Genomic DNA, 12566 nt, shown 5'->3' on the forward strand with positions numbered 1-12566 from the left:
CATATACCATGTGGTGGACCCAAATACATATATACACAGTCAGTCTGGAAGCCCACCAAAACCGATATCCAGCAATGGAAAACTATGACATCACAGGTGAGAGGCCCCAGGAAGTGAGCAGCGTCCTTTAAAAGGCGATGAGTTACATGAGCTCAGAGTCAGATATTTTGGAGATACAGCTTATTCGCTTATAGATCCTTCTACTGCTGAAGCTCCCAGCTAGGCCTGAAAAGAGTCTGTTTATTTTACATTATTTGCATGTACTTGCCTGTTTCTATTGTTCAGGGTTTTTTTTAAGCACTGTGCATTGTGTGTATATTAAATCTACAATTTTTTAAGAATATTCTTGGCTCTAAACACCCTCCACAATTCCAAAGAGAGCAGATATCACTTAGGCTTGTTACCCTTCTGCAATTACTGTGAGTGGTATAAGTACTGGTGTCTCGTCTATCATAAAGTGGCGGGTGGTTGCACTATTTGCATGGATGTTGAACTGTAGGAGGTCACTTCACTACCATGTAGCCTAGTGTGATAGGTGAGCTGGCTGGGACTGTGGAAACAGAGTTCCCCTTTTATGGTTGCATGTATGTTTGTGGTGAGTAAGGCACACAGATACCCAACAGAAGCTATATCTAGAGAGTTGGATATATCTTGTATAAGACTTTATTTATAGCTAAAGCCTTCCTACAGGTTTCTTGTCTCCTGCTGTTCACAAGAAAATCAACCACAACAGTAAATGAGTTTACACTCCTTTAGTACTTACTGGGCATCCCTGAATCATCTTCTGTACATTTGCCAGCTCTGTGTCCTTCTCCAGACTTTCCTTCAGCTTGTAAATATTAAGTTTCAAAATTAATAGAAACATTAAATAAAATGGTGTTCTAATGAAAGTAATAAAATCTCTAAGGCTATGTTCACATCTGCGCTTGTCTCTCCGTTGTTCAGGCCCACTGGGGAATCTAAATGACTGATAGCCGGCCTGCTGTTTTAGTGGTTACTCACACACACCGGCTGATCCCATTGACTATAATGGTATCCTTTGTTACAGACTTTTCTCTCTGAAGATTTTTGCCGTTTTTTGCAGCAGTCTCCAATGGAGAGTCCAGCACAGATGCTGCTGTTTTGGAAATCACAGCATATCATACACTCACCGGCCACTTTATTAGGTACACCATGCTAGTAACGGGTTGGACCCCCTTTTGCCTTCAGAACTGCCTCAATTCTTCGTGGCATAGATTCAACAAGGTGCTGGAAGCATTCCTCAGAGATTTTGGTCCATATTGACATGATGGCATCACACAGTTGCCGCAGATTTGTCGGCTGTACATCCATGATGCGAATCTCCCGTTCCACCACATCCCAAAGATGCTCTATTGGATTGAGATCTGGTGACTGTGGAGGCCATTGGAGTACAGTGAACTCATTGTCATGTTCAAGAAACCAGTCTGAGATGATTCCAGCTTTATGACATGGCGCATTATCCTGCTGAAAGTAGCCATCAGATGTTGGGTACATTGTGGTCATAAAGGGATGGACATGGTCAGCAACAATACTCAGGTAGGCTTTGGCGTTGCAACGATGCTCAATTGGTACCAAGGGGCCCAAAGAGTGCCAAGAAAATATTCCCCACACCATGACACCACCACCACCAGCCTGAACCGTTGCTACAAGGCAGGATGGATCCATGCTTTCATGTTGTTGACGCCAAATTCTGACCCTACCATCCGAATGTCGCAGCAGAAATCGAGACTCATCAGACCAGGCAACGTTTTTCCAATCTTCAATTGTCCAATTTCGATGAGCTTGTGCAAATTGTAGCCTCAGTTTCCTGTTCTTAGCTGAAAGGAGTGGCACCCGGTGTGGTCTTCTGCTGCTGTAGCCCATCTGCCTCAACGTTCGACGTACTGTGCGTTCAGAGATGCTCTTCTGGCTACCTTGGTTGTAACGGGTGGCTATTTGAGTCACTGTTGCCTTTCTATCAGCTCGAACCAGTCTGGCCATTCTCCTCTGGCATCAACAACGCATTTCCGCCCACAGAACTGTCGCTCACTGGATGTTTGATGCTCGGTTTGAACTGCAGGAGATTGTCTTGACCATGTCTACATGCCTAAATGCACTGAGTTGCCGCCATGTGATTGGCTGATTAGAAATTAAGTGTTAACGAGCAGTTGGACAGGTGTACCTAATAAAGTGGCCGGTGAGTGTATATCTCTGGAAATACCGGTGGTTTCCTTAAAAGTACAATTGAATCAGAAAGACTGCAGGGGAAACCTCTGCAGACTTTCTATGAAAAGCGCTGTAGGAAAAACTATTGCCGCTGTGGTTTTTCCCGCAGCGTTTTTTTTTTTTTTGGTGTGGCCTGCTACATGGAGCCTTAGCCTTATTCTTCTTTCCGATTATAGTGACATTTAATAGTCTAACCTGTCCAACATAATCTTTGTATTGCTTCAACTGCAGTATAGCAGAATTTAAGTCTTTACGATCCAAATGTTCTGGAGGAGTATGTAGACGAAGAGCGTACAAAAGAGTCACATATTCTTCAAAGCGAGTGGAGGGGAAAAGAAACATCTCCTGTAAACTATTCAAGAACAAGAATTGGGTTATTGAAATAGGTTACATTACCTTGTGATAGAACTGAAATTGGTTCCCAGAAAATGTCCTCTTTGGGGGCTAATTTTACTAAATCCCTACCCTTTTGTGGCTGCCCACGCCCTCTGGCCACCCCTGGCCCACAACTATGTACTAATTTACATACATACTTCTGATGAGATTTTTTTTTTTTTTGTAGATTAACTGGCAATTCATTACATAACAGGGGGAAGCTAAAAAGGGTATTTCATACTCTACCTGGTGCTATGTTGTGGAAGAGCAGCTTTTTTAGTTGCATATTTTGTTGCGGTTTTTTGAGCCAAAGTCAAGAATGATTACAAAAGGAATAGGAAATCTATAGAGGAAGTTCTTATACTTCCTTCTGCTTAATCCACTCCTGACTTTGTCTTGGAAAGCTACAGCAAAATCTGCAACAAAAATAAGCTGCATTTCCACAAAGTGGGGCTTCAGCCTTAGACTAGCTACACACAACCAAGCTTTACCCATGAAACTCAGTCTGCGTGATAGCTGGATTTGCTGGGAGCAGGACTCTTAGCAGTATAGTTATCTATGAGGCTAGGAGTCCCTATCTCCCAGCATCTACTGTCCCATACCAATTAAAGCTAGTCTTAGACTGATTTACTATGGTTGTTCCATTTATTATGCATGTTGGGCACTTTGCATCCATCTCAACAGTCTTAAAAACTATGTGCTATATTTATTAAAGCCCACCTGCACCACCAGGCCTCTGGCCTACTACCGTTTCATTGACGATATCCTAATCATTTGGACTGAATCTGAACAACAGCTGAAAACCTTCCATGAACAATTTAACCAGTTCCATCCCACCATCAACCTGACGCTCAATCACTCCTCAGAAATAAACTTCCTGGACACAGTCATCAAGATACAGAGCAACAAAACTGAGACATCGCTGTATTGGAAACCAATTGACCGCCCTACCTACCTAAGATGGGATAGTTTTCATCCGAAACACATAAAGAACTCCATTGTCTACAGCCAGGCCATCAGATACCATCGCATATGTTCAGACCCTGCAGATAGAGACGAACACCTGGGAGGCCTCGAAAACACATTCTTGAGGCAGGGTTACCATCCAAGAACAATTGATAACCAAATCACCAGGCCACCAGAATACCAAGATCGGATTTATTAAAATACAATACCAAACAGGAAAACAATCGGGTGCTCCTGGTCATCACATATAACCCACACCTGGAGACGCTGAGAGGAATCACACGCAAATTACATCCACTACTACAAAAAGACAACCGTCTAACATCCATATTTCCAGACCCCCCTCTCCTGTGCTATAGACAGCCACCAAATCTTAGGAATATGAGGAATATGGTAGTTGGAGGTGACAGTGAGCTGCTAACAAACACAAGAACATTTCCATGCAGACAGAAAAGGTGCAAAGCCTGCCCGCACATACTGACCACTGACAGGATAGAGATACCAAACTCTAACAGGGAATATCAAATCCGAGGTACGTTCACCTGTAACACACCTAATGTAGTGTATTTAATAATGTGCACCAAATGTGTCTTCCGCTAAGTTCACACTAGTGTTCAGGTTTCCATAGTTTGGGTCCGCATGGAGAGACCCTGTCTGCTTAAGAAGCTGTTACATGCAGAAACCCACGGAATGCTGTAGACTGTAATGGGGTCTGCCAGGTTTCCACCCTGTTTCCCACAATTTTATACTGAAACCTGCAAAGAGAAATGCCCTCCTTGCAGGACTTTTCTCTCCAATGATTTTTAGAGGATTCTGCAGCGGAGTCTCCTACAAAGACTCCAATGTAGGTGTCAATCCTACATTACCAAGTTGCACCAAATTTATCATGTCATGGGCTTTGGTTAGGAGCAATTTGGATGGGCTTAAAAATGAATGCATCTACAATACAATAAGAATTTTCTCAATATCAGTATGACTAGTATGTTTGCAGTAGTGAACCTACATCCATAGTTCTCTCTTCCCCATAATGTCTAATCTTGCCTTGGTCCAATTCCACTTCTTTGCCTAATGTCTCCTTTTTAGGGATACAGATAGATTTTACATATAAAACACTTAGTTCTTACCTCATCATTTTAGTTAACACTGTTTGATCGTGTCTTTTTAAGAAGGCTCTGAATGTTGGCATGGCATCGCGGCACTACAAAGGAAGACAGATCATTGTTTTATAGGTCTGTATATAGTGACTGGTTACCTACAAGTAGGCTCATATACAATCTCTGTCTATATTCAGCAAAAGAATCCACTAGCAAGCAGTAGCGCTCATGGATGACCATTAACACCTAGATAATCTGAGCAGTCAATGCCTCTTACACCCATTAAGACGTCTGGGCGGACAATTTGTCTACTTGATCCTCATGAAGTGACAGGAGGCTGAATTATGAGTTCCATGTTACAGAAAATGCTAACACAGAGCTCATAGTAATGTCTAGATAGCGGCTAGGTCTTTATCATTGACACCATGATGTGGAGATGAAGTCAGAGGCCTTTATACTGTATGTAAAAACTGATAAAAATAGCTAAAAAAATAAACTGAAAGTCTGTGAAATAAAAACAAAACACAAGTTCCTCTCGTAACCCATCGTAAGGGTGCATGCACACTACGTAACGCCGGGCGTGTATGAGAGCCGTACACGCCGGCATTACAGCAGACTGCCGAACACTTCCCATTCACTTCAATGGGAGCGCTCGTAACAGCGGCGTTTACGAGCGCTCCCATTGAAGTGAATGGGAAGTGTTCGGCAGCCCTGCTGTAACGCCGACGTGTACGGCTCTCATACACGCCCGGCGTTACGTAGTGTGCATGCACCCTAAGGGTGCATGCACACTGCGTAACGCCGGGCGTGTATGAGAGCCGTACACGCCGGCATTACAGCAGACTGCCGAACACTTCCCATTCACTTCAATGGGAGCGCTCGTAACAGCGGCGTTTACGAGCGCTCCCATTGAAGTGAATGGGAAGTGTTCGGCAGCCCTGCTGTAACGCCGGCGTGTACGGCTCTCATACACGCCCGGCGTTACGTAGTGTGCATGCACCCTAAGATTGTTTTTTGCACCAAAGCCTGTGCTTAACCACTTCAGAACCTGGATATTTTCCCTGGTTCATTTTCAAGTTTTTTGTACATGTGATTTTGAGGGCTAAAACTTTTTTCTTTGCTCAGGTTAATAAAATTATTTTTGCATTTTTTTGGTGACACAAAGTACTTTATCTTTATTTTTTGCATGACGCACACACAGAAAAATGTCTCTTTTTCGAGTTCTTGTTTAGTACTACTAAAAAACTTTTTAAGGTTGAGCCCCACATTGCAGGAAGATAGCATATTTTGTTGAGATATTTTGTGTCAAAGCCAAGAATGGCTACAAAAGGAATGGGAAATAAATAGGAAGTTCTTATATTTCTCCATCCTGGCTCAAAAATTGCAGCAAAATATGCAACAAAAAAAAGCTGCATTTCCGCAATGTGAGGCCTCAGCCTAATAGTTTTCCATTGGTTTTACGGTAATTTTTACGTAGTGTTGTGTCAGTGGAGGTGGGTCGGAACCTGTAATGTGGTTGTGACTTCTTTGCTTTATTATTTTAATTTCATTTTGTTCTATTTGCCTTGGGTTTTTTTTACTTATTTTTTTTTTTTTACATTCTGCCCCCCATAAGGTAGTAATTGACCTTTAGGGGAAATTTTAACAGTATATTTTTTTTATATATACATTTAGCCCCAGTTACAGGAGGAACACAATCTCTTGATCATAACTGCAGAGTTTATCTAGGTCTACTACAACCCTGTGTACATCAGGCATGTCAAACATGCGGCCCTTTACAGGCATATCTGCGGCCCGCACATAAGTCTCAAACTTTGTCCCTAAACGTTAGAGACAAAGTTTGAGACTTTTGAGCGGGCCGCAGATGTACAAGGAAAGTGAGCGGTGGATTGGGCCAGCCCTGCTGGACGCAGCGCTGCTCCAGCGGCTGCCCCTCACCCTTCGCAGAGAGCAGGTCTCCCTGCCTGCTCCGCTCCGCCCCCTCCTCCCTCCACGCCGCGTAACGTGGCCACGTAATCAGGCCCGCACCCGACGTGTGCCTGCGTCCTATGCGGTCTCACAAGACCGCTGCGCAGGCTGAAGAGCAGAAGCAGGTAAGCTTCTGCAGAAGAAATTGTGATTTTTCAAGTATTTAACCCCTATCCTACGGATAGGGAATAAATACTAGATTTATGATGATGGGGGGAGGGGGGTTGGAGTGCTGGGGAAGGGTTGGGGTGCTTCCCCAGCACTCCAACACAATAATGGTGTCTGCCAGCTTTAACTAAGGTGCCATTTTACCGGCAATTGCAGGCACCCGGAGCAAGATTCGGGGCCTGCGTGTATTTTTATGGCAGCCGGGAGCCTTGTGAGGCTCCAGCCTGTCATTCTATACTTTCTATTGTAGGCTACTCTATGTAGCCTGCAATAGAAATGCTGGATTTTTGCGATGCATGGTATTAGTGATCAGTCCCCTAGGCCCTAGCTGCTGTGTGCGGCCCTCGCAACAACCTCTTGTTACTCATGTGGCCCTCGGGGTACCCTGAGTTTGACATGCCTGGTGTAACTACAGCCGGCTCGCCAGTTCTGCAGCTGATTTAACTCTGTAAAGATTTACCGGTACATCCTTGCAGGGTTAGAGAAGTCTGCCTGGACGTAAATAATCTATGGGCGGTCTGGAATTGGTTAAAGGGATCCTATAATTAGAATCCTGTTTTAAGCTAAACCCACGTAAAAATAGCCTTAAGAAAGGCTATTCTTTCCCTACCTTTAGATGTCTTCTCCGTGCCACCGTTCCTTAGATATCCCGGTTTTCATCCATATGCTAATTAGTTTTCTCGCAGCACTGGGGGCAGTCCCCAGCACTCAAACAGCACTGGTGGAGTCCCCTGTGCTGAGTGAAAACTAACAAGCACCGCCTTCTTCTTGATTGCCACCTCCGCCCCTTCTTTTCTGGTCAGCCACTGGAAAATGGCTGACTGCGCATGTCCATCGGCCATTTTCCTGTGGCCTTTCCCATTCGGTCACAGGAAAATAGTGACAAACATGTGCAGTCGGTGCTTTTTGAAGATGATGTGACGGGACAAGGAAGAATAGGTGGAGGAGGCGGGGAACAAGAAGAAAGCGGCGCTGGATAGTTTTCTTGCAACACAGGGGATGCTCCCAGTGCTGTATGAGTGCTGGGGCCCGCCCCCAGTGCTGCAAGAAAACTAATTAGCATATGGACCAACACAGGAATATCTAAGGAACGGCAGCGCGGAGAAGACCTCTACAGGTAGGGGAAGAATAGCCTTTCTTAAGGCTATTCTGACATGGGTTTAGCTTAAAATGGGATTCTAATGATAGAATCCCTTTAAAGTAACATGACTGGAAAATGGTCAGTGACAGAACATCAAAGCAAATCCGGCTTAGTTGCCCATAGCAACCAATCACAGCTTTCATTTTTCAAGTGCCAAATGTGAAATATTCTTACACAATGTGACATAAGGGGGTGACATCGAAGCAAGAAAAAGCTTTTTGTGTGTTGAAATTTACAAGAACATACTCTGTTGGGTGAAAATTCAAAATCACTGGGTTTGTCATGGGAAAGGTCTGGGCTGCCCAAAGACTGTGGCAGAGACACAGGATATGAGAGCAGTCCTACCGTGTTTCACCGAAAATAAGACAGTGTCTTATATTAAATTGTCACTCTAAATATAGGACCTGTCTTATTTTCGGGTGGTGCCTTATTACAACCGGCAGTCATGCCGGCACTTCCTTAGTGGAGCGTCAGCATGACTGCCGGTTGTAGGTAGTGTAGTGTAGGGGAGGGGGAAGGTATCATACTTACCTTTTCCTTCTTCCTAGCAGCGCTGGTGCTGCTGTTCGTCCTGGAAGTGGTGAGCGGGGCTTAGCGAGGATTCGGGGGGCGGGGCTTAGTGAGACTTCGAGGGGTGGGGCTTAGCGGAGCTTTGCAAGCTCCACTTCACTGACACAGCAGCCGTGCTCTGTGCTCCGTGTGCACAGGAAAGCCGGCTGCTGCCTCTTCTGTATGGCAGCTGCTGTCTCTGCCTCTGGGATGAGCTGGGAGATCTCATCCTACAACAGCAGAGGCAGCGGCCGGCTTTGCTGTGCACACGGAGCACAGAGCATGGCTGCTGTGTCAGTAAAGTGGAGCTCGCTAAGCCCCGCCCCCGAAACCTCCACTAAGCCCCGCCCCCGAAACCTCCGCTAAGCCCCCCCCCCCCGAAACCCCGCACACCACTGCCGGGCATGCCTTTTTTTCGAGGGATGCCTTATATTACGCAATTCAACAGAAACCCCCGCATGCCTTACTTTCAGGGGGTGTCATACTTTCGGGGAAACACGGTAGAAAGTTGATCAGGCTGAATACAATAGAATTAAAGGTGCCAATAAACCATAGAGTGTTTTACAAAACTGTTTGTGTTGTAAGCCATAGAGATGACATCTTCACGAACTGAAGCCAGATGACAAACCGAAATGACTTTTACATCAACCTGCAGGGCCGATGGGAATACATTGAATTTTCTGATAGACTGGTGTTCAGCGATGAACACCAGTGGGTAGGTCAGACGTCACAGTGTTAGAATTTAGGGCTAAAATAGATCATGTGATTTTATAGAATAAACGTGTTCTGCACAATCAGCAGATGCAATGTCTACGGCCCCTTGTTTTTCCGAAGGATATTGTCAATGGTCACTACTACCTGGACATGTTAAAGGAATGGGAAGAGTACTCTTCCCATTTCGGACGTCCTCGTTGGTCCAGAGGCTGGTCTAGCACCCCAAAGCACTACAACTTAGTGGTAAGAAGCAATCAATTCACCTATACTGCTGATGTTAAAGGAATGGTTTATACCACAGACAGAGGTAGATCTGCCAAACACTATATGGTGCACCTCCACATTTCTATTTGGATGTTTGCTGATACCAGAATGATGGATAGGCCACACTGAAACAAAAATACAATAATGGCGCATTGGCCGCCACAATCATCAGGACTAACACCTTGCAACTTCTTTTAGTGGGGTACATCAAGAACTCCATCACACCCAATCACAGGATACAAACAATGTATCACTTAGACAGGGCAGTCCATATCCAAGGATAAACTGGCACATGTCTGTAGTGCAGAGATAAAACTTGGATAGATAGTAATAGATATTCTTTCTTAATATATTTGTGTTATCGGCTCGGTTATGAATATGGATGCTATAATTTTGTACCATTTTTTTTTTTAGTCCCTCTGTAAATCCCATGTAACAAGACTTTCATCAAAGTGATGCTTGGCTCACAATCTCCGTTGTTCGTGTTCATCAGGGAATCCAAACAGGGTCGGACTGGCCCGCCGGAGCACCGGGGGATCCCCCGGTGGGCCCCCGGGCCCCGACTATATTGCTAATCATTTTAGCATAGGCAGGGGCCCGATCATCAATGGGGTGGATCGGGTGGTTAGGGACCTGATCGGGCCCCTGACATTTCAATCGGGCCCCTGCCCATGTCAGAGGAGGATTAGGGGAGGCGCTTAGGGCGCCTCCCCTAATCCTAAGAACCAGCGCAAGGAGAGCAACCGCTCTCCTTGCGCTTGTTCAGGCATCTACGTATCAGCATAGGCGGCGTCATCACGCCGCCTACGCTGATACAGAGACGTCTGACAGAAGAGGATGCGGCAGCAGCAGGAGCAGCAGCGCGCGGTTGGTCGGTAAGTATAATAACAGTTTTTTTTGGTTTATAATAGGCCGCTGCCTGCTGGAGTATCTACCAGCAGGCAGCGGCCTATTACCAACCCGGACCTGTTCACTGCCGCCCCCGCTTCCCCTTGTACTTTAGGCCGCGGCGGGCGGTAGTGAATAGGCCTGGGCCAGGCCGTGACCCACTGCCGCTGATATTATACTCGGGGGTCTTTTCAGACCCCTGAGTATAATAATCGGAGTCCCAGGGGAGGTGAGAGAACATAATAAACAGTGTTACTCACCTCTCCGGGATCCGGTGTTACTCCTAGCTGGAATATTACCATATAGGCCCGAAGCCTGTTCTAGCAGTAACATATAGGCCCGAAGCCTGTGGTAGTAGTAATAACCTGTTACTGCGAGCACAGGCTTTGGGCCTGTATGGTACTGCTAGCACAGGCTTTGGGCCTATATGTTACTGCTAGCACAGGCTTTGGGCCTATATGGTAATATCCCAGACCACGTGACGTCTGACACATTACCATATAGGCCCAAAGCCTGCTAGGAGTAAAATCGGATCCCAGCGAGGTGAGTAACAGTGTTTATTATGTTCTCTCACCTCCCCTGGGGCTCCGATTATTATACTCAGGGTCTGAAAAGACCCCCGAGTATAATAATGGTTCATGGGTGTGCAACTGTGGCGCATAATAGAGCTTGAAGGGTCCACTGTGGCCCCTGTAACCTCTATTATGCCCTACAGTGGCCCCCCTGCAACCTCTATTATGCCCCACAGTCTATTGTGCCACTGTGGGGTATTATATAGGCTGCAGGGGCTGTATATATAATATATATATATTATATATATATATATATATAGGGCTTGGTTGCATGGAGAAGTGAGGAGTCAAAGATGTCTTGTGTTTCAAACTTTACAGAGTCAAGTCACAGCTGGAAGAAGTGGTCATGGCGGTCCAAAGGGAAGAGACGGGAAATGTGGGAAGACGTCTCCTGTGAGTATTACTGCACAAAATATTACTGCCTTGTATTTATTGTAATGTTGTGATTTATTGTAATGGTACTGCTAGCACCCCCAATCCCCCCGCTGTCTGAGGTGGACAATCGAGAGATGCCCCCAAATCTTTCAATTACTACAACTCCCAGCAGCTCCAGATGCCCTGGAACTCTTGAGAGTTGTAGTCCACCCACCTCATAGATAATGTCCCACTCTATTGTTATGCTGGTGCCCTTTTCTAGAGCTCCAGCATAACAATATCCAAGTTTCAGAAACCGCTGAGGACTTAGGGTATGTTCACACATCAGTATGCCATCCATCCGTTTGAATTCAGTTTGACACTTCAAAACGGACTGGTACACATACTGATCTCTACTCTGTTTCCAATTGCTACTTGTAATCCCCTTATCTGTCCTCTAGGGGACGGAGAGCGTTTGCTATCAGCATAAAAAGGTGTCAGTATACAATCAGTATGTGCATCAGTCCGTTTTGAAGTGTCAAACTGAATTCAAACGGACGGATGGCATACTGATGTGTGAACATACCCTTATCTGCCTGACAATGCCTGAAAATGGCTGACACCTGGCGGACTTCATTATGTTAATGAGGTCTGCCACTGTCTGTGTGTAACTGCCATTTTGATAGTCCACCTCTCCGTCATTCTGGTCCCATTGTGGACCTGTATAACGGAGAGCTTGCCGCTGTTGTGAACCTAGCATAAGGCTATGGCTACACTATAACTTCTGTCATACAACCAAAGATGTGTCGCCCTGTGATTCTTTCACTCATGTTAGTGAATGGAGTCACATTGCAACCTGAGGGACCCAATGCGACTCCATTCACTAATGTGAAAGAGTCCCAAAGGGACACTGCGATCTTTGGTTGCATAAAAGAAGTAGTGTAGCCATAGCTGTTTTGCACACTGTATTGTGCGTGAAAATGCACTTTAAACGTGTATAATGGCAAAAACTGGACGGGCGATATTACATATGGCAGTAGGGTGGGCCCCTGGAAATAATCCCACTGGTGGGCCCTAGGCACCCCAGTCCGACCCTGAATCCAAACAACGGAGAGCTGGACTGCTAAAACAGTGGTTACACACAGAAATTGGTGGACCCCATTGACTATAAGGGGATACGCCATTTCAAAGCTGAATGTGATGGAGAAGAAAGTCCTCCATGCAGGATTTGTCTCTGGCAATTTTCAGCAGTGTCTGTGACAGAGTTTCTAATGGAGACTTTGGCGC

The 12566-nt window shown here is 45.5% G+C and overlaps 1 protein-coding gene across 1 annotated transcript in view; it reads right to left on the reverse strand.

Annotated features, from left to right (window-relative positions):
* The window catches only part of ECT2L (epithelial cell transforming 2 like), a 36944-nt gene that overhangs the window by 3366 nt on the left and 21012 nt on the right, over window positions 1-12566 (reverse strand). The window contains exons 17-19 of the mRNA XM_075267899.1: window positions 4692-4765; window positions 2422-2578; window positions 764-829 (exon numbers count right to left, since the gene is read on the reverse strand). Of these exons, the coding sequence (XP_075124000.1) occupies window positions 764-829; window positions 2422-2578; window positions 4692-4765 (297 nt within the window). The remainder of the gene's footprint in view (window positions 1-763; window positions 830-2421; window positions 2579-4691; window positions 4766-12566) is intronic.

Source organism: Leptodactylus fuscus, chromosome 3, assembly GCF_031893055.1.
Source record: "Leptodactylus fuscus isolate aLepFus1 chromosome 3, aLepFus1.hap2, whole genome shotgun sequence".
Classification (NCBI taxonomy): domain Eukaryota; kingdom Metazoa; phylum Chordata; class Amphibia; order Anura; family Leptodactylidae; genus Leptodactylus; species Leptodactylus fuscus.